Genomic DNA, 27,783 nt, shown 5'->3' with positions numbered 1-27,783 from the left:
TGGTGCCGGTGAAATATCTCATGCTGTTATTTGATTCATGAAAACTAATAGCCCTGAGAAATTTAATTTAGAGAGCCGCACATTTTGAGTAATATATAGATTACTTGACATGTAGGTTATTATTCAATTGAGAGATTTTATATGAAAATTGTTAAATTAAATGCTACTGGCAGTTGCTAAAGATTGTACTTTTTAATTATTCTATTTTTCATCCAATGTCTCTTCTTCTTTTGTCATTGACATTCTAGGTTGCTGACAGAATATTCCTTTAGCTCAGATGTGTATTGTCATTCCAGGAGATAGAGGCACACAGTAGGCACTCTATAAACACTTGTTAAATAAATGACCTTAATTTACCATGCTTACTTTGTAGGTTGCCGCTGAAATTATTTCAGCTTCTACTTCAATTTTTCAAGTATGCAAGGGATTTTACTGAGCTTCTCAGCCTCAGTGTGATTAATGAGATTTCTAAGCATGTTAAAATTGGTGCTATCGAATATCTTAGGTCTAAAACTAGGGAGTTGTTGATTGAGTATGCTTATGTCATATCTGACTGAGGCCAGACAGAAAAAATAGACCCTCTTAGCATGATTTAAAGTTTCTGATTGAAGATACCTTCAACTGAACATGAAGGCACATTATAATGTGTTTCATGAGCTTAACTAAATATTTACTTATGCCCACGATTTTATGTTAAGTTAAAGTTTCAGGTCTTTGGTTTTCTTTTTTTTTTTTTTTTTTAAATTTTTTTTTTTAACGTTTATTTATTTTTGAGACAGAGAGAGACAGAGCATGAACGGGGGAGGGGCAGAGAGAGAGGGAGACACAGAACCGGAAGCAGGCTCTAGGCTCTGAGCCATCAGCCCAGAGCCTGACGCGGGGCTCGAACTCATGGACCTCGAGATCATGACCTGAGCTGAAGTCCGACGCTTAACCGACTGAGCCACCCAGGCGCCCCAGGTCTTTGGTTTTCATAAATAGATTCAAAATCACAAAGTCCAGGGGTACCTGGGTGGCTCAGTCATTTGAATGTCCTACCCTTGATTTCAGCTCAGGTCATGATCTCAAGGTCATGGGATCGAGCCCCACGTTGGGCTCTGCACTGAGCATGGAGCTTGCTTGGGATTCTCTCTCTCTCTCTCTCTCTCTCTCTCTCTCTCTCTCTCTCCCTCCCCCTCTCCCCAGCTTGTGCATGCTCTGTCTAAAATTAAAAAAAAAAATCACAAAGTTCTTTAACTGTAACATTTAAGCTCTACTTCTATGACATGATTTTTGAAATCTATTCGATGATCTCAGTTTAATGGTTTCACTGGAATTTCTGAAGTTTCCATTTGGTTTTGAAATAATTAGAGTCACAATAATATTTTGAATATATTTTATGATTATGTCAAAAATTTTTGTTTTTGCATAAAAGATCATAAAACTAACTTTTGTATGTCTTTGATCATGAGGGTAAGAGCTGTGACTGGGCACATTGATGATAAAGGGTTAGGGAAAAGAACCCACATCATAATTCATTAAGTTATTATTGTCTTATGTGTATGTGGGAGGCAAAGCTATATTTCCCAAATCATCTGCAGTGGAAATGGTCAGCAGAAGCTGGAGAGATTGGCACTCTTGTCAGAGTAGCTAGTATAAGCACTCATTTAAGCATCATTAATCCTTTTTTTTTTTTTTAATATTTATTTATTTTGAGAGAGAGAGAGTCAGAGCGTGATCAAGGGAGTGGCAGAGAGAGAGGGAGACACAAAATCTGAAGCAGGCTCCAGGCTCTGAGCTGTCAGCACAGAGCCCGACATGGGCCTTGAACTCACGAGCCATGAGATCATGACCTGAGCCAAAGTCCTATGCTCAACCGACTGAGCCACCCAGGCACCCAATCCATGTTTTTTTTTAAAGCATATTATTAATATATTTTTTATTTTAGAGAGAGATGCCATGAGTCATGGAGAGAGAGAGGGAGAAAGAGAGAGAGATACACACAGAGAGAATCTCAAGCAGGCTGCATGCTCAGCGTGCAGCCCGACACGGAGCTTGATCCCACAAGCCTCCCACATACACATAAGACAATAATGAGTTAATGAAATATGATGTGGGTTCTTTTCTCTAAGCCTTTACCATGTGCCCAGTCACAGCTCATACCCTCACGATCACGAGCTGAGCTGAAATCAAGAGTCGGATGCTCAAATGACTGAGCCAGCCAGGCGTCTTAATACGTGTGTTTTTAAACAGTCTGTAAATGCGTTAGAGAATTTAATCACATCTATTCACTTAAAAAACACTGTTTTCTTTCTAGCCGGTAGGTAGCACTGTTATAAACATGCATGTAGGACTATCATGCATCCTTTTATGCTTTGAACTTATTATTTTTAACTCTGTAATTATCTGTTATTCTAAGTTGAGCAGATCATTTTTTTAATTCCTCTGTTGTAATATGTTAGCTTTTTTCCCTGTAAATTTGGTGTTGTCTGAAAATTTACGTCACATACCCTCAATTCTAGCATCAAATCTGATGAAAATATTTTATACCATTTGTTCTGGGTCTTTCCACATTGCTGCTAGCTGCTGGTTATTGCATTTTGTATGAATGGTTACAGCAGAATATGTGGGTTTTTGTCTGGTAATATCTGAACCACTTACCCCATCCTTAGGTTGTTGGGTGGAATATTTTAAGGAGTAAAATTAAAATCATTATTGATATTAAACCCAGCATTCTTCTCTAGGTCTGCAAAGCCTTTCTCTGTCTTAGAGGAAATAAGATTAAGTAGGGTGTCCTTTCATTTATCATTTATTCAGTAAATATTTATAAAGCATTTGCAATGTGTGAGTGATGGGGCTTGGAACTGCACTGTGGGACTGTAGTGGGGAAAGGATAAACATGGTCTCCGCCCTCAGAGGCTGAGGGAGCAGCAGGAAGGGCACTGAGACACCTCACAGGCCGAGGGAACAGCAGGAAGGGCACTTCCAGCAGGAAGGGCAATTCCACCTCCAGTGCAGTCATGAACTGGCTGCATAATTTTGGCTGATGTATGGTTCCCAAGACCTTGGTTGCCTTATTGATAAATTGAGTAATTATACCAGCTCTAACATTTTATTCTCCTACGACTTGATTTCTTCTAACTTTGACATCTGAAAATTATTTTAAAAGCATGTCATCTGTTTATAATTTTATTATTTGGTTTACTTTTTAACATTGAAGTACTTAAGATCCTATTCCCCTCTTTGAACATCAGTGCGCGCACACACACACACACACACACACACACACACACACACACGTGTGCACATACATATTTTGAAGATGTGTAGTGCTTATCTTAAGGGCAAAGTTTGGCCCTGCTCTGTAAATGTGTTCAGAAAACAATATAACACAGATACTGAAGGCAGCTTGTTTTTAACTTGTAGCTAAACATGACATTCAAATGTTAATTGGATGAATAAATCTTGTTCATTTTACAGACATGGAAATGTCAATGGAATAAAACTATTTATCACAAGATAATGGTCTCCTGCCGCCAGATAAATGCCAAGATGAAGATACTTATTGAAAATGTATCAAAATATTCTATTGCTATTTATTGAAAATAAAGGTTGAGGAAAAGTTCAACTTTTCAGGTCAAACATGAGAAATGCCCTGCCTATGGTATTAATGTATTATATCATCAAACACAATGTGCATGGTGTAGGAACATGAGAAAATTCTAAGAAATAATGGCCCTTAAGTGAATCCCTTAGCTTTGTAGTGTGAAAGTTACCGGACCCGTTCAGTGGGAGCTAGGAGGAGATACCTACTATGTATTAAGCTCTGACTGTGTGCCTGACCCAGTCCCAGGTGTGTTCACTGATGCACACCTGTTCACATGAACAGAATTTGAAAAGGATAATTATCCTCATTTACAGGTAAGGTTGAAAGCCAGATAGCTTGCAGTCCATAGAGAGTGCTGAATTCAAACAGCAGAATTCAAACTCAGAATTCAACAACAGAATTCAACAGCAGAATTCAAACTCAGCCTGGACTCCCAAGTCCAGAGATCTTCTCTTACACTTTGCCATCTCTACTTAAACTCCATAAGTCTGAATGAAATACCTTTTGCTTTTGGGGGTGTGGTTTGAGTAGATTATTTCTCTGAGTTTTATTGTAACCTGATGACCAAATACTTCTTCGGGTCTAATGATTTGACGTACTGATGAGCTTTCTTTAAGTGTTATTTTCCGCTTGCCTAAAGAAGGGAGCACACTCATAAGTTCTGAGGACTTGATAGCTCTGAGTGGGACAGTAGCATTAAATTCTAGTAGTAAGACCACCTTCTGCTGGCAGTTTGTGCTTTCAAGGTCTTTAGGTAATTTTCTCTTACTACTTTATTTTGCCAATTTAGACACCTATTTCTCTACTAACCTTATGCCATGGTGGCCTTCATAAAATAAATTATTTGGATTGTTACGAATATAGGTGAATTGTCAAAGCTGTTTAAAGAAAGGAAGAGAGAACTCTTGTTCACTAGACATTGTCTTAATCTCTTCATACTGATTCCTTCTCATGTCCCTCCAGCCTTAACTATTCCTTCTCCACCTGTCACAAACACTGGGTGTTAATGGCTCCCTCCTCTGAACTGTCTGAGAATTGCAGTTTTCATCTTGGCAGTGACCGCTTTCTACCTAGTGTTTTAGTATCAATATACTCTCGATAAACTTGTCATAGTTTCACTAGCAAATGGTACGCTTCTTACTGGGAGAAACTGTGTGCTTTCCTTTTCTCTATTCCCCATGGTACTCAGCAGTGTGATTTGAACATTACAGATATTTAGTCAATGAGAGAGTGAATGAAGCATGTGTACGGTCTTTGATTTAAGAACTAGAGGGAGTATTAAGATTTCAGAGGTATTTGTAGTGCACCCTTGTGAATATGGAAGTCTGTCTACCTGGTCTTTTTCCTATGCTTGTATCTATTAGTCATCTCTAAAATACATTTGGATTTTATTTATTTTTCAGAATTCCTATAGGCAATGAATGAGCAGATAATTTAACTGCTAGATGCTTACAAAGGAGAGAAGCTTGACTGTTTAAATTTCCCTCAGGAAGAAAATAGTAATTCCTATAGCACTCTTTTGATACATAAGTAATATGTGTACTAGCAAAGATTTTTTTTTTAAATATAATATTCTTCTAGTAGTTTTAGGTAGACACCAAGCACCATTGTGTCAAATGGATTACTGACAGTCTTTACCATGCACTTTTGCAGATGGAAGACCTTTAGCTCTGAAGGACATATGGGAAGGAATCCACGAGTGCTATAAGACAAGGCTGCTGCAGGAGCCATGGGACACTATTACCCAACAGGTTAGAGAATATTTTTATTTTATTATATGTCATTCTTTCACTCTGCTCGTATTTTCTTCTCGTATTCTCTCCCCTACTCTTTTTGCCCATTTCATTTCCCTATATCCTTACAAATTTCAGTTCAGAAACAGTTTCCTTTAAAACACCTTCTCAGATCCAGAGTTGGTTTAGCCTTCCTGTTATAAATTCTCAAAGCACCCTGTAATTTTCCGTTATAGTGCTTATCACAATTTTAAATTATATATTTGGATAGTTTTTAAAAAACATATTAACGTCTTTCTTTGTCATTATACTGTGTGCTCCCATGTGGGCAGACCCTGTTTTCTTTCTCTTTATGGTACACCTAGCACTGATTCGGTACTTATCATATAGTGAGCGGTCAATAAAAATGTATGAAGGAAATGAGAATAGAAACTAAGTTGGTATATTCACTAAGAAGTACATGATTTAGCCTGTGTCATCTACAGTGCTTCAGAGTTTTACTCATAGGTACGTTTGCCAAAAAATTAACTTTTGATTAATAATAGGTTTGCAATAAGTGATCTGAAAAAAGTAGAGAAAATGCATCTGCAAAAGTAGATATAAAAAGTAGATTTGTAAAAGTAGAGAAAAATAGATCTGTCAATCATATAAGTCATTATTACTGCCTTGCTAAAATCAGCAGTTAATTATTTTAGAAATTTAAAAATACTCATCACCTTGCAACCAATCATGGTCTCCTTAAAAATAATTTTTACTTATATCAAAAATCTTATTTTTTCCCAGCCTCTGTTAAGCTTAATCAAAGCCTCCTTTAAAAATGACCGTATCAGCCATTAAAATTTTTATGCTCTCTTATGTGTTTGATCATAATAATGACAGTTTACCTCCCAATCAGCATAAGAATCCTTAGTATCTTATAAGTAGTTCTTTGACAGTGACTCCAAAGGACCATTTTGTAGATTTTAATTAGGGACAAAACTAGGTTTAAGTACACAGTCCCTGAAATTAATCCTTTCCTTTCCCTTCCCATCATTGCACTCACACATAGATCTAGTCCTGTGGCCTCACCTGGAACAATTAGTAAGCCCTTGCACCTCAGGTCTGCTCCTTCACTCCCTGCTCGTACCATTAGTCACATCCTCCTAACCATGGTGCACTTATCTTGCCTATGTGTAAACCTGTAGTAGCTTCCAAAAGCCTATGCCATGTGGTCTAAACGCCTGACTGGGGCTCTATGGCTGCCATCCCCTGGCTCCAACCTGCCCTTTTGAGCTGATCTTATACTCCTACTCCACTCTATATAGTCTCAGCTCCTTCTGAACAAGGCTTTCCATTTTCCAGAAGCTATTCTGTGCACTTTGTTCTTAGAATTCTTTCCAGACTTAAAGACTTCCCTATTGCCTTTGTTCTATCTTTATATTTCCTTTTTGTTCTCTCATGTTTCTTTCTTGAAACCACTTCAGCTCACAAAAGTGACCCCCTCTGAAATTCCAGTAGTGTAGAGCAGGCATGGGTGGTTGCTATGAAGAAGGATAAAGAGTTATATAAGCAAATCCAATCATAAAGATTTTTGGCAAGAGTGTTTTATTTTATGCAAAGCATTTTATTTATTTAATTTTTTTTCTTTTACCATTTATTTATTGTTGAGAGATAGAGACAGACAGAGCATGAGCAAGGGAGGGGCAGAGAAAGAGGGGGACACAGAATCCAAAGCAGGCTCCAGGCTCTGAGCTGTCAACACAGAGCCTGATGCCAGGCTCGAACCCACGAACTGTGAGATCATGTCCTGAGCTGAAGTCAGAATGCTTAACCGACTGAACCACCCAGGTGCCCTGATTTTTTTTTTTATTTTTTAAAAGTTATTTTGAGGGAGAGAGAGTATGTGGACAAGTGGGGGAGGGGCAGAGAGAGAGAGGGAGAGAGAGAGAGAGAGAGAATCCCCTAAGCAGGCTCCACACTGCCAGCCTGGAGCCAGACATGGGGCTTGATCTCACGAACCATGAGATCATGACCTGAGCCAAAACCAAGAGTCAGACACTTAACTGACTGAGCCACAAAATGCCCCTATGCAAAGCGTTTTAGATTAGCCTTTAAGTATTGAGTGCTACGAGTTTCGACTTCCATTGTTCTGCTAGTGACCACAGACTGTCTCCAAATGTATACTGTAGTGTCAGAATCCACAGGACCCAGAAAATGTTTGGTTACAAGAGTCCAGGAAGATGGCAAAAAGTAGAGGCAAAAGATAGATAACAAAGATCCCAAAACACACATGTATTTCACTTTAGTGCCTTTTTTGTCTGTTCCTCTTAATTTCCATTTTGCATTTTGTTCCTGAGCCCAATTCTTATCCTTTTCCTTTTTCTGCCACTAGCAGCCCTGTTACTAATCTCAGTGCAAGACCATAGCACAATTCCTGGTGACCTGTGTCATTTTGGGTTTTAATTCTATGTGTCTCTGTTCTGACTTGTGACCTATGAACAAGACTTTGGACTCAACTGTATTTTCTTAGTTTCCTAATACCATGTTACCAACAGATTTCTTTCTATTGATAGAATCCTAAGTTGCTAAACCAGCCAAATGAACCAATCTGTGCATGGATTGTTTTTAAAGAAATTGACTAATATCTTTTCATTTGTGGATACTTAAGTGGCAGATAGCTTAGTAACAGACCATCTTTTTCCTACCTGTCGTAGTATAGTAGTAATGATGAAATCACAATAAGCGCTGATTGTTAGCACCCAAGCGTGGGGCTCACTTAATGGGAGAGATGGTTGGTATCACCAAAGTACGGCACAACTGTAATATTTAGTTGTTCCTTTGGAACTTGTCTTATGGGGATTGATCTGTGGACAGGTATCCCACTTTTGACAACAAACTTTGTTTAAGCTTTAGAATTGCTTGTCACGGTGCATGTCCAGTGTTTAAAGACCTTGCCAGGGAAACTCTTGTTGTTGCCTTTGCATTCCTGACATGTGAAAGTCATCATGAATATCTCCTTTGGAGGTCTTGACTTTTAATCCTAGATTCATTAATGAGTTGGTATTTGCATGCTCTTTTTTGCTTGAGATCTTTGAGAGAGTGGGTCTTCATTTTTGTAAAGCCCATCTGGAGAAAAAGGAGGGTGTCTTCAGTGGGGTAATGGGGATGGTGTGATGCAGCACTAGGGGAGAATGAGCTGATAGAATATTGGCGACACTGAACAGTAGATAGCGTTTTGCAGAATTATACTAAAGAGCCATTAGCTTGCAGACTGAACGTGATAATAATATCCTGTCCTCCAGAGTGGCTTAAAGACAAAAGCAGCCCTCACATAATATAAAATGCATTTCACTTCATTTTAAGGCTTGATTGTGCTCATATAGTTTGTTGCTCTTCATCTTTAGTAATCACATTTCTGTTCTCTCAGCATTTGTCTTGATGATAAGGACCTGTTCATGTCAGACATGAATGCTCTCTTTTGACGACAAGCCACTAATGAATCTCATACATTTGATTATGGTGATTACTTACCTGCTTTTGTCCAATATTACGAATTACCTATTATCTCAATCCTGTAGCCTAATAAAGAACTTCTGAAAGTAAGTTAACAGATGCCTAGGTTGGATCTGCCCAAATTAGTACAATGAATGTTACAATAATGATCACTCATAGGTGTGGGCTGTTTTAGGTAAAGAACTCCTGTGATCTTGGCACGGACTGAAAGTCATAATATAAGAAAGTATACCTTCAATTTTACTTGAAGATGTGTGTGTTTATGTATGTGTGTGTGTGTATGTGGTCAGATAAGTAATTGGTTTGTACTATTTTCTTGTTTGTCAACTTTATATTATGGAAAATTATAAACATATACAAAAGTAGAGGTAATAGTATAATACATTTAAAAACTAATGGTCAATCTTATTTATTTTAGTGTCTTACCCAATCTGGAATTTTTTAAAGCAAATCCTAGATATGATATCTCATCCAAAAAAATTTAAGTATGTATCTGTAAAATATAAGGGCTTTTCACCAGTGTTTATAGAAGCTATATCCATAGTAGCCCAAATGGAAACAACTCTGATGTCCTTCAGAGCATGGAGATTAAACAACGTGGTACATCCTTACTAGGGAATACTACTAGGTAATACAAAGGAACCAACTACTGATATGCTGACCAACCTGGATGAGTGTCCAGAGAATTATTCTGAGTACAAAAAGCCAACCTCAAAAGGTTGCATAGTATATGATTCCATTTAATCTAACATTTTTTAAGTGACAAAATTATAGATTAGAGAATGAATCTGTGGTTGTTGGGTGTTAGAGAAGAAGGTGTTCCTGGGAAGGAAGAGGGTATGGCTATAAAAGGCAACACGAGGGAGCCTTGTATCAATGGAAATATCCTGTCACTGAGTGCATCAATGTTAGTATCTTGGTTGTGATATTGTACTATAGTTTTGCAAGATGTTACCACTGGGGAACTGGGTGAAGGGTATGAATGATCTTTTTTTTTTTTAATGTTTATTTATTTTTGAGAGAGAGAGGGAGAACAAGTTAGAGAGGTGCAGAGAGAGAAGAAGACAGAATCTGAAGCAGGCTCCAGACTCTGAACTGTCAGTGCAGAGTCCAACGTGGGGCTTGAACCCATGAACTGTGAGATCATGACCTCAGCTGAAGTCAGACACTTAACCAACTGAGCCGCCCAGGTGCCCCATGAATGATCTTTTTGTATCATTTCTTATGACTACATGTGATTCTACAGTTATCTCAAAATAAAAAGTTTAAAAAAAGATAAGAACTCTTAAAAATAATATAACCACATTTCTATTATCACAAATAAATTAATAATTTCTTAATATTAAGTAAGCAATTGATGCTTAAATTTTCATATTTGTTTTTTTATAGTTTCTTTGAATCAGGATTCAAATAAGGCTTATACATTAAAATGGTTAACAACCCTTAAGACTTTTGAAACTAAGATTTTCATTCCCCTCTCTCTCTTTTTTTCCTCACAAATTTTTGTTGGAGAAACAAGGTTTTTGGTCCTATAGTATTTGTAGTCTGTTGTTTTGTTGTTATTGTTTTGTTTTGTTTTGTTTTGTTTCTGATTGTATCTCTGTGATGTTGTTTGGTGTGTTCCTTCCTGCGTTTTCCTTAAACTTGTATTTAGACCTGGAGGCTTGATCAGATTCAGGTTTGTTTTTGGGGGCATGAATACTTAATAGATGATTCTGGATACTTCTATCAAGAGGCACATAATGTTTGGTTATCTTTCTTTTTTGCGTTGTTAGAAGCCATTCATGATTATTGCCTAGATCCATTAACTCATTAGGGGTTGCAAAATAGTGATGTTCTAATTCTATCATCCATTATTTATGAGCTGGACTGCTTTATAACAGCAGTTTCCTTCACCAGCTTAGTTACTTGAGGTATGTTTCATATAGAAAATGCAGGGTAAATGTTCTAGCATTTAAGATAATGAGCTGGTTCTCTAGCATCCTAAGGTGACCAAGAAACTTTTCTTATGTATCTTTGTGGACTTGTGGATGTAAATGTTTTATGCATTTCAATTCATTATAGTAATCATCTTTATGGTTGCTTGATTTGCCTCATGTTTGGCCACTGAAAGTCTCTTTAAGTTGGCCCCTGAGTTATTTTGATATAACCCAAGTAGCTTTTTGGTTTGAAAAGTTGTTGCTGGTTGCCCATTCATGTCGTGCAGTTCATGCCCAGACTTACCCCTCCATCTGCAAAGGAGGCTTGCTTTCTTTTAGAGCCTTTATCAAGGTGCTGGAGCCAGACAGGGTGAACACCACCGCTTACTAGCTGTACGAATTTGGGCAAATTACAGAAACTCTCTGTGTCTTATTTTTCCATTAAAGATAATGACAGCATCTACCAAGAGTTGTTGGGAAGACTAAGAAAGAGGGTTGCATACAAAACTCATCCTGTGCCATATCTCCTTGCACATATTTTCTAACATCTGAACTGTGTACTTTAAGTTTGGAAACCAAAACTTTTGAGGTATTTTGTTTTTTGATCCCACATGTCTGGGGAAAGCTGAGTACAAATAAATGAATGGGATTGGGTAGATAAAGTTGGAAAGAAACTCGTTATGTTTCCTTGTGTGATCCCTTATAAGTATATGAGAACTGGATTAAATATTGGCAGGAAATAGAGTTAAGAGGAACCTGTGCAATGCACATTTTACATATCCCAAATACCATTAATTTCATTTTGAAGACTTCATCGTGTCTAAAACATGCAAAAATATGGTAATTAATTTCAGTGAGTTTTCATCGTATTTCCATGATAATCTCTCAGGGTAAAAAAAAAAAAAAAAAGAAAACACAACAAAAAACAAAACTCCTTAGACACCTTTTGGTGAAGAGATTGCTTTTGACTCTCGGTGATGCAGGAAGTCACTGGTTAAGGAGTCTTAAATAATGAAGCTTGATGTGTTGCCTCGTGATTTATAATGATGGCTGATAAACTGATGATTTAATTGTGCTTCCTCTAGTAATAATCTTAAGTGCTCAAGTGAAGTTCCAGTGATTGGCTTTCTTCTGAACTCAGTCTCCCTGGAGTCTTTAGGCATCTCTTTTACACAACATCCGATAACTGACTTTTAACTGTTCCTATTTTAAATAATACAAATCAATTAAAACACACAGCTGTTTAACAAAACTTCTCGATGTTGGTACAGGTCTCTGTGGGTATTTCCTGATGGCTCATAATGACATCAATTTAGTGCACCTGGTAGGATCTGTGTGCACTGGAAGTGGCTTAATTCTTAAATGACAAGAAAATTAAGAAGTCTTTTATGGATTGTTGCTGCTGCTTCAAAATCGCTGCCAGCACCATTGCAGACTCTTTCATGGTGCAGTTTTATGTAAATGGCACTGCAGATACCATGTGATTGTTTTCTCTGTAATTTGCTGCTAATTTGTTGATTCTGGGTTTCTAGGTATTCATTCTGGACATTCATAAGTAACTTTAGCGGGTAGGTTTTATAGTGCCGTAGTAAATGCATCTAGCTTGCAGACTTTTTGTAGAAACTTTCCAGTGTTTTCACAGTACTCAATGATTCTACCACACTGTACTGTCTTACGAGAGTAGAATATGCTTTCATCACTGTATCTCATTTTCTTTGGTATCTTAAGATAATGATGACAGTGCTATTTTTCTCTGTCTCTATTAGTAATTATTTCTAGATTGTCAGTCTGCACATGCATTGTGACTTTTAATATTTATTGAATGCTGATGCTGTACTTCACTTTCCATATTCATTTTTTTAATCAATTCAGAAATATCCATTGTCACTTACACTCCACTGTGCTTTTCTTCTTGTGGGGTAAAAACACATTTTCGTAAGTTTTGCTTGTTCCTTAGATTAAGAAGTATATGAAACCTTGTTCTCTTTATCTTTTACTAAATAATTAATTTCTCTCACAATTTTCTTTGATTTTACACCCTGAAATGTTTTTAGAAAGCCTTAACTTTATCCTAGATGCTATTTAGGCACTGGTATAATATTATTTTCTCATCCAACTTTTACTTTTTAAAGTTTTCTGGCCATTAACCACTAATTAAGTGTTCAGAATAGTCTAAGTAGAATTGGGGGGAGGTGTGATTTATTATGTAAGACCCTTGTCTTACTAAATTAATTTCTAAGATGTTTTGTTTTATTCCATTTAAATGAGAGTTCACATAAATAAGCAAGGAAAGCTTTTTTTTTATATAAATAACCAGCTTATATTGGTATATTTGGGTTTTATTTCTTTAAATTGAAATTTATTTTGCTAGGCAATGAAAACAAGAGACTGGTTAACGTACTTTGTCATATGTATATCTGATTAAGCAGAATATTGCTTGGCTTTTTACCATCACAGTTGCACTTTTGACTCAGCACATGCCTTGACTTTATATAAGACTTTGTTTAAGGAATTTGCCAGCATTTCACTGATCCTTGAAATTTCTCTTTCTAAAAAAGGAGCCGCTCATAAATGTAAAAACAAAATGCCATTTAAAATATTTATAATTAATTTTAATACTAATCTTAGCACATTTCATTTTGATAATTACCATCAATTTTTAATTTTTAATAAACATCTTAGTTCTAAAACTTTATGTTTGAGGAACATTTGTATTCTCATTTCCAGTTTTTGAGAAAGAGGTTAATGGTGGGTAGGCAGGAAGAAGCAGCTAGAGGTAGGTAGAGAAGCCTGGGGGAGCAGAAAGGCAGGCACAAGACCTGGAGGGGGGATGGAAGGTAGACTGTGCAGACACACATATTCACAGGTAGGTTTTGAGTCCCCTGTAAGGGTATAAGCTTCCTAAGAAACATGCTATTTGTTTCATCTTTAAAAAAAAATTTTTTTTTTACATTTATTTATTTTTGAGAGACAGAGCACAAGTGGGGAGGGGCAGAGAGAGGAGACAGAATCCAAAGCAGGCTCCAGGCTCTGAGCTGTCAGCAGAGAGCCCGACGCGAGGCTTGAACTCACAAACCGTTAGATCATGACTTGAGCCGAAGTTGGACACTCAGCCAACTGAGCCACTCAGGCGCCCCATGTTTTATCTTATTTTTGACACCATGGTGCCTGCACACACATATTCTACCATGTAATAATTGCACATTTTTTATTCCACTTCCTACCCTTGACAGATTCTTTTTTCACCTGTTGTTTTCCTGATTCTTTTCCATGTGAGCTGTTATATTCTCCATATTTTATTTGCAGTGTATATTTTATAGTTTAAAATTTGGCCAATAAATAGGGATAATACCAAAGTATATAAAGCAGGTGTACAAATCATTACAATTATTATATTGTATGCCAATATTATCTTTTCAGTATATTAATTCATTTCTACTTCCTTCTATCCAATCTGAATTTCAGAAGTATTTCAAGTGGTATATACACATATAGTCTAATATAATAATGCATATACTATAGCCATCAAAGCAAGTGAATAAGAACTCAGTGATGGAGGGGGAAAGATGCTTGGAACAGAAACATCTAAGCCAAGGGTTATTTCTGAGTTTTCTAGAACAACAAGTAACAAAAAGGGAAAGCCAATTAAATCTATTGCTTTTATTCTGTTATGGAAGGATGCAGACAAGTTTATCAGGAGAAACAAAATTCTCTTGTGTTAAATTTTAGTAAGATAATTTTACAAATATGAAAAACTAGTCTCCTTTATAGATACCACATAAACCAACTTCAGGAGATGGGGAGAGAATGAAGTCCAGTTGAGGTATTCTGAGAGTTACAGTAATATATATTGCACATTTGGATATATATGGCAAGGCCCTTATTAGCAGCTTACTGTTCAGAGTCAGCCTGCAGATGTTTTTTTGAGTGCTTTGAAATTTCTTTGAATTTGAATGCCTTTGGACTGGATATGTGCTCTGTAGTTAACCATGGTCACTTCCCCTCCCTATTGCTTCATACCTTGTCTATGCTTATTTACTTTGCCTACCTGTTTTCTAAAGGCATTTGTGTTTGCCTATTCCTACATTGATACAAGATGCAAAGAAAGATCTTAGAGATTCTGTATGATTCTGAATTTGTGAATCATGGTAGGTATTTTGGATTGTCCTCAGATAAAAGTGCTATCACCTGGGCTTGCATTTTTAATAATTGCTGTTTTTGTCTGATTAACAAAAGTGATACATACTGATAATGTTTAACAAAATACAAAATAGCAAGAAGAAATGAAAAATTACTTATAATCTCAAACATTCAGTGGTACCATTGTTAACCTTTCAGTTCATAGCTTTCTAATATATATATATATATGGGGGCACCTGGGTGCTCAGTTGGTTAAGTGACTGACTTCACCTCAGGTCATGATCTCGCAGTTCTTGACTTCGAGCCCTGCGTCAGGCTCTGTGCTGACAGCTCAGAGCCTGGAGCCTACTTCGGATTCTGTGTCTCCATCTCTCTCTGCCCCTCTGCTGCTTGCGCTCTGTTTCTCTCTCTCTCAAAAATAAATAATCATTAAAAAAATTTTAAATATATACATATGTAATACATATATTCACATATATGTATATATTATATGTAAATATACACAAATACAAATGAGATTATACTATGCACCTGGTGTTTGAAATTTACATCACAGACATCTTTTTATGTCAATACTTAAATACATCTAAGTTTTCCCTTTTTTTAAGTTGATTTTGTTTATTTTGAGATAGAGCATGCATGTGTGAGCAGGGGAGGGGAAGATAGAGAGAACCCCAAGCAGGCTCTGCCCTGTCAGCACAGAGCCCGAAATGGGGCTCAATCTCACAAACTGTGAGATCATGACCGGAGCCAATATCAAGAGTCAGACTCATGGGGCGCCTGGGTGGCTCAGTCGGTTGAGCGGCTGACTTCAACTCAGGTCATGATCTCGCGGTCAGTGAGTTCGAGCCCCGCGTCGGGCTCTGTGCTGACAGCTCAGAGCCTGGAGCCTGTTTCAGATTCTGTGTCTCCCTCTCTCTGACCCTCCCCCGTTCATGCTCTGTCTCTCTCTGTCTCAAAAATAAATAAACGTTAAAAAAAAAATTAAAAAAAAAAAGAGTCAGACTCATAACCAACTGAGCAACCCAGGTACCCCTAAATTTTCCTTTTAATAACTATGTAGAATTCCATTCTAAGGCCATGCCATAATCATTTTAACCTATTTTATATTGTGAACTGAGTTATTTTCCAATTGTCTTATAAACAATTCCTAAGTGAACATCCTTGTATTTATAATCTATGTGGTTGTCAGATTATTTCTTTGGAATAAATCCTTAGAAGTCAAATTGGTGAGTCAGTAAGTATTCACATTTAAAGATTTTGTTAAATATTCCCATGTGTACTCATTCTTACTACCCGTAGTATATTAGAGAACTAATTGTCCTAAGTACTCACTGACACTGGCCACAATTGTTCTTCTTAAAGTGGTACAATCTGATGTCAACCAGGCTTCTGACAGGAGTCTTGTACTTGAATCCTGAGTTACTGATGAATAGCTGAAATGTGAATTTTTCTTGCAATTCACTGGCACGTACATTTTAGACACTAGGTAAGTTGACATAAGGTCATAACTAAAGGGTCTGACTTCCATTCTTGCCAACACTGATCACTGTTTCTGCTGTCCAGAGGCAGCTCACAGGAGTACCTGCCAGCAAGGCTGAGGCTTCTATTTTTATGTAAGCCTTATTAGATTTGCACAAATGATTGAACAGAATTCATGGAAACTTGTAAGTCTTGCTCCTTTAAGTATGGAAGGTAAGATCTTAGAGAGCAAGATTTTTGCCAGCAAGAATTATCAGTTACCCACTGTACCCATTTAACAAGATTGTATGTAATTGAGTAAAACTATATCTGAAGGGGCCTGCCAAGTGATGTAACTATCAATACACTGCCCTGCAAACAATTAAAAGTTAGCATTTTGAATACTTTGAAAGTAGTATCCATTTAGGTTCCAAAGAACATCTTCCAAACTGAAAATTTTGATTTTGGCACAGTTGTGCTTAAACTGTTCCTCCTGGCAATAATTAGCTGCTAGATTAATGTATTCTTTAAATAGAACAAGGTCATCACCACATAGACGGGTGCTTGTCTCTCTGTTTCCTGCCACAGGAAATCAAGTATTCAATTCTTCTAAAAGCCATATGAAAGTGGAAATAAATTTATGTGTGGGGCATGAATGGAACTCTATTATACAACCTTTTAAGATTAGAATTTATCTTGCCTAAAGATTACTCTAGTAATAATAGCTAACATTTAGGGAGAGTTTCTCAAGTTCCAGGCATTCTTCTGAATACACATATTATTTTACTTAATCTTCTGAACTCTCCTAACAGGCTGAATCTATTCTCCAAATTTTAGAGAAGGAAAAACTGAGGCACAAAGTCATAAGATAACCTGCTAAAGGTCAAACATCTACTGAATGACAGAATCAGAATTTGAGCTAATGACCTAGAGAGGTCATGTGTTAATCACTATTTTGTTTCTCCCACAATGCTAATCTTGTTCTCAAGATGTTATCATATTGAAGATATGTTAAAGTAGATCTGAACCCTTTCTGGGTCATGGGCCTCTGTGAGAATCTGATGAAAACTCTGGAGGCTTTTCCTAGGCATATAGTATTTTGCAACCCTAATCAGCAAACCCCTCAACAAGACATCCAAATCCTTGGAACTTGTAGTGGCCATTGTGGATTAGAATTCAACATTCACCCTATCCTGCTTCTCTTCTCCCCTTCCTGTACTGCAGACATTGGAAAGCTGAAACATGATTCTCCATCTCCATTTTGGAGAGGTGTCTGAATTTGATTTAGGTTCATCATATTAGATGCATTTGTGCAGGATTTGGAAGGTAGAGGTGTTGGAGGCTGCACTTTGTTGGAAACACTGCAGGTTGCAGAGGTTTTCTGTATGGCTCCAGCGTTGGTCACTAACTTTGGGTGTGTCAAGAGGGAGAGGATGGGCAAACAGGTGTGGTGTGGCCCTGGCAATGGCCACAGTAGAGGCAAGTTTCTGATCATGGGAGTGGAGGTGTGATTCTAGAATGATGGATTCCTGATCTGAAAAGAAGCAGTAGGTCCCGTGGTGTCCAATTCTCCAGTATGGATTTGGAAATTATTCTTGGAAAGTCATTTAGAATTTGTTTTTTCAACCCTCCCAATGAGGGTTTCAGCTAGTCAGATGTTTGTTGCAACTGAACCTTGATTGCTACAGTAATGTATAGCTGGACCCGAGGATAGTTTTTTTCAACAGGTTGGAAGTTTGGCTCTGAAGTCAGAAATACTTGGGTTCTTATTTAAGTTCTACTTATTAACATTGTGACCAAGAACAAATTATTAGACTTTTCCCCTTCCTCATTTTCAGAATGGGAGATTATTTATATATGGGGACCATTATAAGGACTACCTTGTTGGGTTGTTGTGAGAATTATGTGAATTCATGCATGTGATCTGTTTAGCATAATGTTTGGCATATAGTTGATACTAAGGGTGTGAGTTCTTATTACCATTAATCCATTAATACTGTGAAAAAGAAAAGTAGTGGACATAATTTCTGATTTGTGTAAAATATAGCACTGCAATAGTCAGTAGGATAATTGTTGTCAAGTTTCCCACAGCAGTATATTCACAGGCACAAACTGATAGTTTATTGAGGAAGGAGCTGCATAGAGTACTTAGGAGTTGTATTTACTTAGTCAACTAAATAAAGAGTTTTGTAGTTCTCATTCAAAACAGCATTCAAAGAGTTCTCCTTCCTCAGGAGAGAACTTCAGCTATTTCAGTGTGCTGTATTTTATGTGATGGGATTGATACATCATGGGAGCAGTGTCCCACGGCTGTGAGAGCAGAAGTAGCCCATCTGGGCCTGTGAGAACTCATCTCCACAGCGCTTCTCCCTGAGTCATGACGTGAGCAGCTTCATTCTAAAATCTGTAGTTGTTATTGGACCTGTGGCTAAGCCTACAGCTTCCTATTGAGACATAGATATATCTTAGCATACCCTGCAATACATCTAAAATTGAATACTATAGATATTGTCGTCAATTTTTTAAACCACTTGCTGGTAAAAGGAGGTGAATTGAATACATGTCTAAGTAGCTTCCTCTAATCAATATGACCCTTTCTGTCAGGCTTTCTCCCTACCCACTTGCTCATCCCCAGCCTTATTCAATTAGTCGTTAATAACCAAGAATGTAGTGGCCTGTCCCTCAAATCCTCAAACGGCAGTAAGGCAGGTTTTTCAAATTTAGATTTGTTAATACGCAGCCTGTGGGGAAGTCCATGAAAGGGCAGTCAGAACAGTATACACCTTAGATCACAGAAGTGTGCTTATATAACCCATTTAAAAGGTTCCTGAAGCCTTCCTCCCCCCAACTTGATTTGCAGGTTGTCCCACAATCAAATTAATTTCAAACAGCTGATAAAGGAGAAAATATATTTAAGAGTCCTGTAAAATGATCACTTTTGATCCTTCAAAGTCCATCTCCTACATAGAAAAGATCAACGAAATGCACTTCTTTTCCACATTTTATTTAAATTCTTCACAGGCATGTTTGACATCTGTGTTGCCACCAGGAAAGGCTAAATGATCATTAGTGCTGGTCTCTTGAATATGTGGGTGATGTTTCCTCATGGACTTCGATTTAGAAGAATTAAGCTATAACTTGACGCAAATTTGACCATTGATCAAAGCAGCTGTCCCTACAGGTGTGAACCTTATAGAACAATCTCAAAACAAATCTTTCTCCTACTGATGAAGCTTTAATCAAATCATGATCATTTTGTGTACTCTGATCTCCAGAAATTATTGTGTCAGCTAATTTGTGTTTCATACTGGCTTCTGGAAATTCCCTTGTGTGAGTGGGGTTATCTCAGGGCTATTCTCTGTGTATATTACAGTATTTGTGAGAATGCATGGGGGAAGAGAGGCCATATGTGGAAGAGGCCAAGTAAACAAGATAGATCTTTGGAACCTGCCACCTGACTTCAGTCAAAGTATGCCACCTTCTGGGTTTTTTTGGGTCATTGTAAGGTTTTATTTCCAAAAAGTGTTCTGGTGCTTTAAAATTTTCAAAAACGTCTGAGCTAGAGGATATTTTGCATAGATATAATTCAAACAATTGTCAAGTTAAAGCTAGGCAACTAACCTTGCCCTGTTCCTTGACAAGGGGAATTTTAGTTTTGAGACATGCCAGGTCTATCTTTTGAGAGAGTCAAGTCAGGAATATGTAAGCCTATATTGTTTCTAGCAGGTTGCTCAGAAAATAAAAGCCTTTTCGTCTTAACTGAAATCAGTGTGGCCAGGCCTACCTTTGCATCTGCTAAAGTTATTTTGTGGAGTGATTGAATAAAAATCATTCTTAGATTCCATAGCCTTGGATGTTACAGAGTTCATTCTATCAAACAAATGACTTCTAGCATCTAATGATATGACTCAGAAGGAAGATGATCAGGGTGTTTGAATTAATTGTCCATCCTGCCACTTCACAATGCACAGACTTTTGGCCCCTTGGGTATGTGTGGAGCTCCCTTAGAATAATGGGGAAAAAAATGTATCCAGTTAACTTTGGAAATGGAGGATCTTCAGTTTCTATAGCTGCCAGTAGTGTCTCCTTTTTTCTTTCAGCTAACTCAGCTCACGTGTACTTTAGATACGATGGCCAATCTGCAGACCAACATAGCTCAGGAAAATCACCCAGGATGCCCTTTCTTCTTGTCTTGTGCAAAGTCTGCTTTTACTTTTGTCTCATTCCTGCCTGTTTTCAAGTATTTTGTTGTGTAACTGTAATGATGACACCCTCTGGTCCCACGACTTTGGTATTTGAGACTGATATTCCTGGTGTACAAACCGTAGCTCTCTCTTGCCATCATTGGCTTTGGTCTTGGCTCCCTATGCTACTTAAGAAAATTTCTCTCTTCTTCTGGCCCACAAACAACAAATGTGTCAGGATCTTCCTAACCATCCCAAACTCTTTTCAACCACGATTGGATGAAGACTAAAGAAATCTGAAGTGCAGCATAACCAACCAGTCATTCTGAGATGGGAGGTTTGTCTAAAATCACTGATAACTTTCCAGGTGATGGTTTGATAGTTTGGAAATTTTAAGGGCCCTTTATTTTATTTATTTATGGATTTATTTTTATCTTTTTAAAAAGAAAAAGACGAGGGGGTAGAGAGCAGAGTGGGGGAGGGGAGAGGGAGACAGAGAGGGAGGGAGGGAGAGAGAGAGAGAGAGAGAGAGAATGTTAAGCAGGCTCCACACGAGAGAGAGAGAGAGAGAGAGAGAAAGAGAGAGAGAAAGAGAGAGAGAAAGAGAGAGAGAGAATGTTAAGCAGGCTCCACACCCAGATGTGGGGTTGGATCTCACGACCCTGGGATCATGACTTGAGCTGAAATCAACAGTTGGACACTCAACCAGCTGAGCCACCCAGGCACCCCAAAGTCCCCTTATTTTATGTCTATCTGTCTGTCTCTATAAATAAAATTATTTTTGCACCCATACCAAGTTCACATTCAGGGGCTCAGGTGATTGACCTCAGCTGAGTCTGAGTGCCCTGTGAACTCTTGCAAAGGGGTGGTGTTTAGCAGGAAATAAGGTCTGTTTCCTGATCTATGAGTGTTTTGTCCAGGTCCTGATAACTGTGTGATGTTACATGCCCTGCCCATGGAAAAGAGAAGACTTCACTTTTTAGAATGAAAACATGAGGGAAATTGGGAGACAGGGAAAGAATGGGCCTAGGAAAGGTTGATTAAGGGGATTCAGCTGATAATACAGTGTATTTCCCTTGGGGTTTTCATTTAATTCACCTGCCCAATTCTAGATTTTATTCAGAGACATTCTAAGTATAATTAGACCACTTATAGGTGATCAAAATAAACCAGGTTTGCATTTAATAACCAAAATAGAAGGCTAGGATTAGGATGCACATTTTCTACATGTTTTCCATAGTTTTGACCTCAACTTTAAATTCGCTTTCAAAAGCAGAGATTCCACAACCTGATTCTGTGGTCTGAGAGGTTATTGGTCTCACTTTGCAATATTCTAAGGATGGGCAGCTATTGTATTTTAATTGAAAAAAAAAAATCCCAGAAGAGAACAATACTAGAATAGGTTCCTGGGATCTGGGGACTTGCTTGAAACTTTATTTAATTGCTGTTTTGCATGACTTTTCATATTGAATGTTCCAAACACTGAGCATCCTAATTTTGTTAGTGGAAGTGTTTACTTAATATGGCAATTTACCTTAGTTTCTGGTAAGGAGCATGATGTGCCCCAAACATTATCAGGTACATATGCCCATTCAGCTCTCACATGGGTATATTACATAGCTAATTTCCCTTAGTTTTTCTTGCATATGTTTCAATTAAAAGCAGGCAGGTTCGTTTGATCATTTATCTCAGCCACAGGGATTTTTCAATTCTAAATGCTAATATTGATTTATTTTTTAGAAGTCAATTTCAGAGGGCTGCCTGGGTGGCTCAGTCAGCTATGCATCTGACTCTTGATTTCAGCTCAGATCATGATTTCACGGTTTGGGTGTTTAAGCCTACATTGGGCTCTCTACTAATGGTACAGAGACTGCTTGGCATTCTCTCTCAATCTCTCTCTCTCTCTCTCTCTTTCAAAATAAATATAATATAAATAAACTTTTAAAAAAGTCAACTTCAGAAAAAAAAATTTTAATAAAGAACTTGGTAAAATTTTTGAAATTTTGGGTGGGAGAGATAGATAGTTTCTATTATCATTAAAAGAAAACAAAGTGAAAATTTTCCACGTCAAACAAAAACAGTATCACCAATATTAGTTAAATAAATATTTTTCTGGAAAAATATTTACTGATTCTTCTCAAAATATGAAAACTGCATTTATTTGATGGTGAAATTTTTGTGCTTGTGAAGGATTATCTCCAACTTTCTTTTTAATGAATAAACTTCCTAAGTCTTAATAACTGAGTCTTAATAACTCAAGAATCTGAGACATTAAGATAAACTGAAAGAGCATAGGCTTTATAGCAAGAAAGAGTTGGACTGAAGACTGGATCTGCCCCTTACAAGCTGTATGTCTTCAGGCAAAAGTCACCCAAAAATTATTTTGCCTGGCATTAATATCCCTACACCAACTTTCTTTTGGGCAGTATTTGTCTGATAAATCTTTTGCTACCTTTTTAAAAAAAATTTTTTTTTTACATTTTTATTTATTTTTGAGAGACAGTGAGACAGAGCACAAGTGGGGGAGGGGCAGAGAGAGAATGAGACACAGAATCGGAAGCAGGCTCCAGGCTCTGAGCTGTCAGCACAGAGCCAGACGCGGGGCTCGAACTCACAGACCGTGAGATCGTGACCGGAGCCGAAATCGGACGCTTACCGATTGAGTCACCCAGGCGCCCCTCTTTTTCTACCTTTTTAATTATTCATCTTTCTCTGGTTTATTTTTTTCTAATGGAAAATTATTTTAAAATTTTATGTATAGTAAAATGGACTTTTTTTGGTGTACAGTTTTGTGAGTTTTGACAAATGCGTGGAGATGTTTATCTCTTGCTGCAATCAGAATACTCGACAGTTCCTTCTCCTGCCCCAGACTTCCAGGCACCTCTCTGTGTAGTCAACCCTTTTACCCTCCCAACCCTTGTTCTCTGTGCCTATGTTTTGCCTTTCCCAGAATGTCATTTATAGATTTATACAATATACAGTAGTCCCTCTTTGTCCATAGTCTTGCTTTCTGAGGTTTCAGTTATCTCTGGTCAACTTTGTCTGGAAGCAGATGATCTTCCTTCTGACAGGTCCTCAGAAGGTCATAGTAACCTGACAGTACATCACAGTGCCCATGTCTTTCACCTCAGTTCATCTCATCGCATAAGCATTGTATCATCAGAAATGTGATATTTCTATTGTTAATTTTCTGAGGAACCTCCCTAATGTTTTCATAATGGCTGTACTAATTTGCATTCCTACCACCAGTGTGCGAGGATTCCTTTTTCTCCACATCTTTGCCAACACTTATTTCTTGTCTTTTTGATTTTAGCCATTCTGACAGGTGTGAGGTGATATCTCATTGTAGTTTCAGTTTGCATTTCCCTGATGATTAGTGTGTTGAGCATCTTTTCATGTGTCTGTTGACCATCTGTATGTCTTTGGAAAAAAAATCTATTCAGATCCTCTTCTCACTTTTAATCATATTATTATTTTCTTAATTTTTTTAAATTTTTTATTTTGTTGGTATTGAGTTGTACAAGTTATTTGTATATTTTAGATATTAACCCCTTATAGGATACATCATTTGCAAACATCTTTGATTCAATAGGTCACCTTTTTGTTTTGCTAATAGTTTACTTTGCTGTGCAAAAGCTTTTTATTTTGATGTAGTCCCAATAGTTAGATTTTGCTTTTGTTTCCCTTGCCTGAGGAGACCTATCTAGAAAGAAGTTGCTATGGCTGTGTTCCCTTCTAGAATTTTTAGTTTCAGGTCTAACATTTAGGTCTTTAATCCATTTTGAATTTGTTTTTGTGTATGGTAGTTAGAAAGTGGTCCACTTTCATTCTTTTACATGTAGCTGTCCAGTTTTCCCAGCACCATATGATATCACTCATATGTGGAATCTAAAAAAAAAAAAAAAATTGAATAAACAAACAAAAAGCAGACAGATATGTAAATAGAAAGAACAAATTGCTGGTTTCCAGAAGGGAGAAGGAGAGAGCTGATGGGCAAAATGAGTGAAGGTAAGAGGGAGATACAGGTTTCCACTTACAGAACGAAAAGATCACGAGAATAAAAGGCACAGCATAGGATATATAGTCAATGACACTGTAATAGGCTTGTATGTTGATAGATGGTAGCATAGCATACTAGTGGTTAGCATGGCATACAGCATAAACCTGGCAAATGACTATGTTGTGCACCTGAAACTAATGTAATGTTGTGTGTCAACTATACTAAAAAAAAAAAAAAAAAGGTAAGTACAGTACAAAATTCTGCTTTGAGAGAGATCACAATCATACTTTTTAATATTATTATAATTATTCCATTTTATTACAATTATTGTTGCTAATCTCTTACCGTGCCTAATTTATAAATTAAACTTTATAATTGATATATATGTACAGGAAAAAATATGACATATACAGTTTGACACTATCTGTAGTTTCAGGCATCCCCTGGGGGTCTTGGAGTGTATCCCCCACAGATAAGGGAGGGGGAATACTGTACAGGGTTTTGAGTCTGGTTTCTTTCACTTAGCACAACTTTGACATTCGTTCATGTTGATGTATATATTGATCGTTTTAACTTTTTATTGCTGAATAGTATTCCATTGTATGAAAGTACAACATTTTATTTATTAATTTACCAGCTGAAGGATCGTGGGTTGTTTTACTTTTTATCATTTAAGAATAACACTACTGTATGTCAACTATACTCCAATAATAAATTTTCTAAAAAGAATAACCCTGCTGTAAACATTCATTAACATGGTTTGTTTGTTGACATAAGTTTTCATTTCTTTTGAATAAAACTTAGGAGTAGGATTACTAGTGTATATGGTGAGTGTTTACAAAAAGAAACAAAACACTAGGCTGTTTTCTGAAGTATCAGATCGATTTTGCATTTCACTAGCAATCTGAATGTTCCACTTGTTCCACATCTTCACTTGCATTTGGCATTGTCGGTTTTAAAATTGATTTTAGCTATATCAGTTAGTGTAGAATAATATCACAGTGTGGTTTTATTTTGCATGTACTTAATGACTAATGGTATTGAGTATCTTTTTGTTTTGTTTTTAATTAAAAAAAAAATTTAAAGCTTATTTTGAGGGAGAAAGAGAACATGAGTGGGAAAAGAGCAGAGAGAAAAGGAGAGAGAGAATCCCAAGCAGGCTCCATGCTGTCAGTGCAGAGCCTGGAGCTTGATGTGGGGCTCGATAACCATAAGATCATGACCTGAGCCAAAATTCAGAGTCAGATGCTTAACCAGCTGAGCCACCCAGGTGCCCCTTGAATATCTTTTTGATGTGCTTGTTTGCCATTCCTGTATTTTCTTTGGGGAAATATCTTTTCAAACCTTTGCCCGTTTTTTAAGTGGATGCTTTGTATTCTCATTATTGGTTTTTGAAAGTTCTTTATATATTCTAGATACAAGTCCTTTACCAGATATGTGATGTACAGACACTTTTCCTCAGTATGGGACTTCTCCTTTTATTCTTTTAATAGTGTTTCGCAAAGAGCAAAAGTTTTTAAATAATAAGAAATCCAGTTTATCAAAAAATATTTTTGTACTGTACTTTTAGTATTGTATCAAAGAACTCTGCCTAGCCCAAGATCACAAAGATTCTTCCTAGATATTTTAAAGCTTTAATTTTGACACATTTATCTGTGATACATTTTCAGTTAATTTTTGTGTAAGGTATGAGTATGGGTTCAGGTTTATTTTATTTTATTTTATTTTATTTTATTTTATTTTATTTTTTGCATGTGGATGTCCAGTTCATCCAGCAAAATTTGTTAAGAGGTTATTCTTTTTTGATGGAGTTACCTTGTACCTTTGTAAAAAATCAATTGGCCATATATGAGTGGATCTATTTTTGGGCTTTCTTTTCTTTTCCATTGATCTATTTTTCTGTCCTTTCACCAATACCACACTGTCGTGCTTATTGTAGCTTTATATTAAGTCTTAAAATCAGAGTGTAAGTCTCTCAACATTGTTCTTTTTCAAAACTGTGTCAGCCATTTCTCTGCCTTTCCATATAAATTTTAGAACCAGCTTGTCAATACCCACAAAAGTTGGAATTTTAATTGGCATTCTTTTGGATCTATATAGTTCAGTTTGGGGAGAAGTAGCATCTTAATGAATCTTCCAATATGTGAAAAGGTGTAACTCTCTACTTTTGTATGTCTTGTTTGCTTTCTTTCATCAGTGTTTTTTATACTTTTAAGCATACAGATCTTCTATATAGTTATTAAATTTGTACCTAAATGTTTCTGGTTTTGATGCTATTATAATTAGTATTTTTAAAAATTTCATGGCTATTATAGAGAAATAGAAATACAGTTGATTTTTATACATTGGCCATATATCCTGAGACCTTGCTAAATTCACTTATTAGTTCTAAGAACTTTGTTGTAATTTTGAGGCTTTTCTGTGTTGACAATAGTGTCATCTGTGAAAAAAGACGGTTTTATTTTTTCCTTTCTAACCTGTATGCTTTTTTCTTCTTTCTCTTGCCATATTACACTGGCTAAGACTTCCAGAATAACGTTGAATAGGCATGATGAGAGTTGTGGTGGCTAATTTTGTATGTGAAATTGACTAGGTCATGGTACCAGGGTATTTGTCAAACATTATTCTAGATATTTCTGTGATGATACTTTTTAGATGAGTTTCACATACAAATCAGTAGACTTTGAGTAAAGCAGGTTACTGGCCATAATGTGCATGTGCCACATTCAATCAGTTGAAGGACTTAATAGGATAAGACTGACTTTCCCAAGCAAGATGAAGTTCTGCCAACAGACTGCTTGTGAATTCTAAATGCAACTCTTCCATGGGTCTCTAAGCTGATAGTGTGCTCTGCATATTTTGGACTTGCCAAACCTGCTACAATCATGTAAGCCAATTCCTTAAAATAAATTTTTCTCTATCTACCTATCTATCTATCTATCTGTCTTTCTATCTCAATGCACACACACACACATCCTGTTGGTTTTGTTTCTCTGGAGAACCTTAATTAGTACAGCAGACAACACCCTTGCCTTTTCCCTGATCTTAGAAGAAAATCATTCAATATTTTTCTATTAAATGTAACTAATTGTATTTTCTATTCAATAAAAGGTTAGCTGTGCATGCCCTTTACTAGATGCTTCTTAAGGAAATTCCCTCCTTTGTTAGCTTGATGAGAATTTTTTAAAAATCATGAATGGATGTTTAATTTTGTCAAATGCTTTCTATGCATCTATGGAAATAGTCATAGGATTGTTCTTCTTTACTC

At 36.9% G+C, this 27,783-nt stretch overlaps 1 protein-coding gene across 10 annotated transcripts in view; it reads left to right on the top strand.

Moving 5' to 3' along the window:
• The window catches only part of ATG10 (autophagy related 10), a 450,172-nt gene that overhangs the window by 345,644 nt on the left and 76,745 nt on the right, over window positions 1-27,783 (top strand). For all 10 annotated transcript variants that reach the window (XR_008423811.1, XM_053907238.1, XM_053907237.1 and 7 more), the window contains one exon: window positions 5,240-5,337. Coding sequence is in view for 9 of the 10 variants with exons in the window: in XM_053907238.1 (XP_053763213.1) it covers window positions 5,240-5,337 (98 nt within the window). In the remaining variant the exon portion in view is untranslated. The remainder of the gene's footprint in view (window positions 1-5,239; window positions 5,338-27,783) is intronic.

The sequence above is a fragment of the Panthera pardus genome, unplaced genomic scaffold (assembly GCF_024362965.1).
Source record: "Panthera pardus isolate Hobbes unplaced genomic scaffold, ASM2436296v1 HiC_scaffold_2, whole genome shotgun sequence".
NCBI lineage: Eukaryota > Metazoa > Chordata > Mammalia > Carnivora > Felidae > Panthera > Panthera pardus.
Note: the sequence above shows the minus strand (reverse complement) of the source record. Positions and strands in the feature narration are given on the sequence as shown.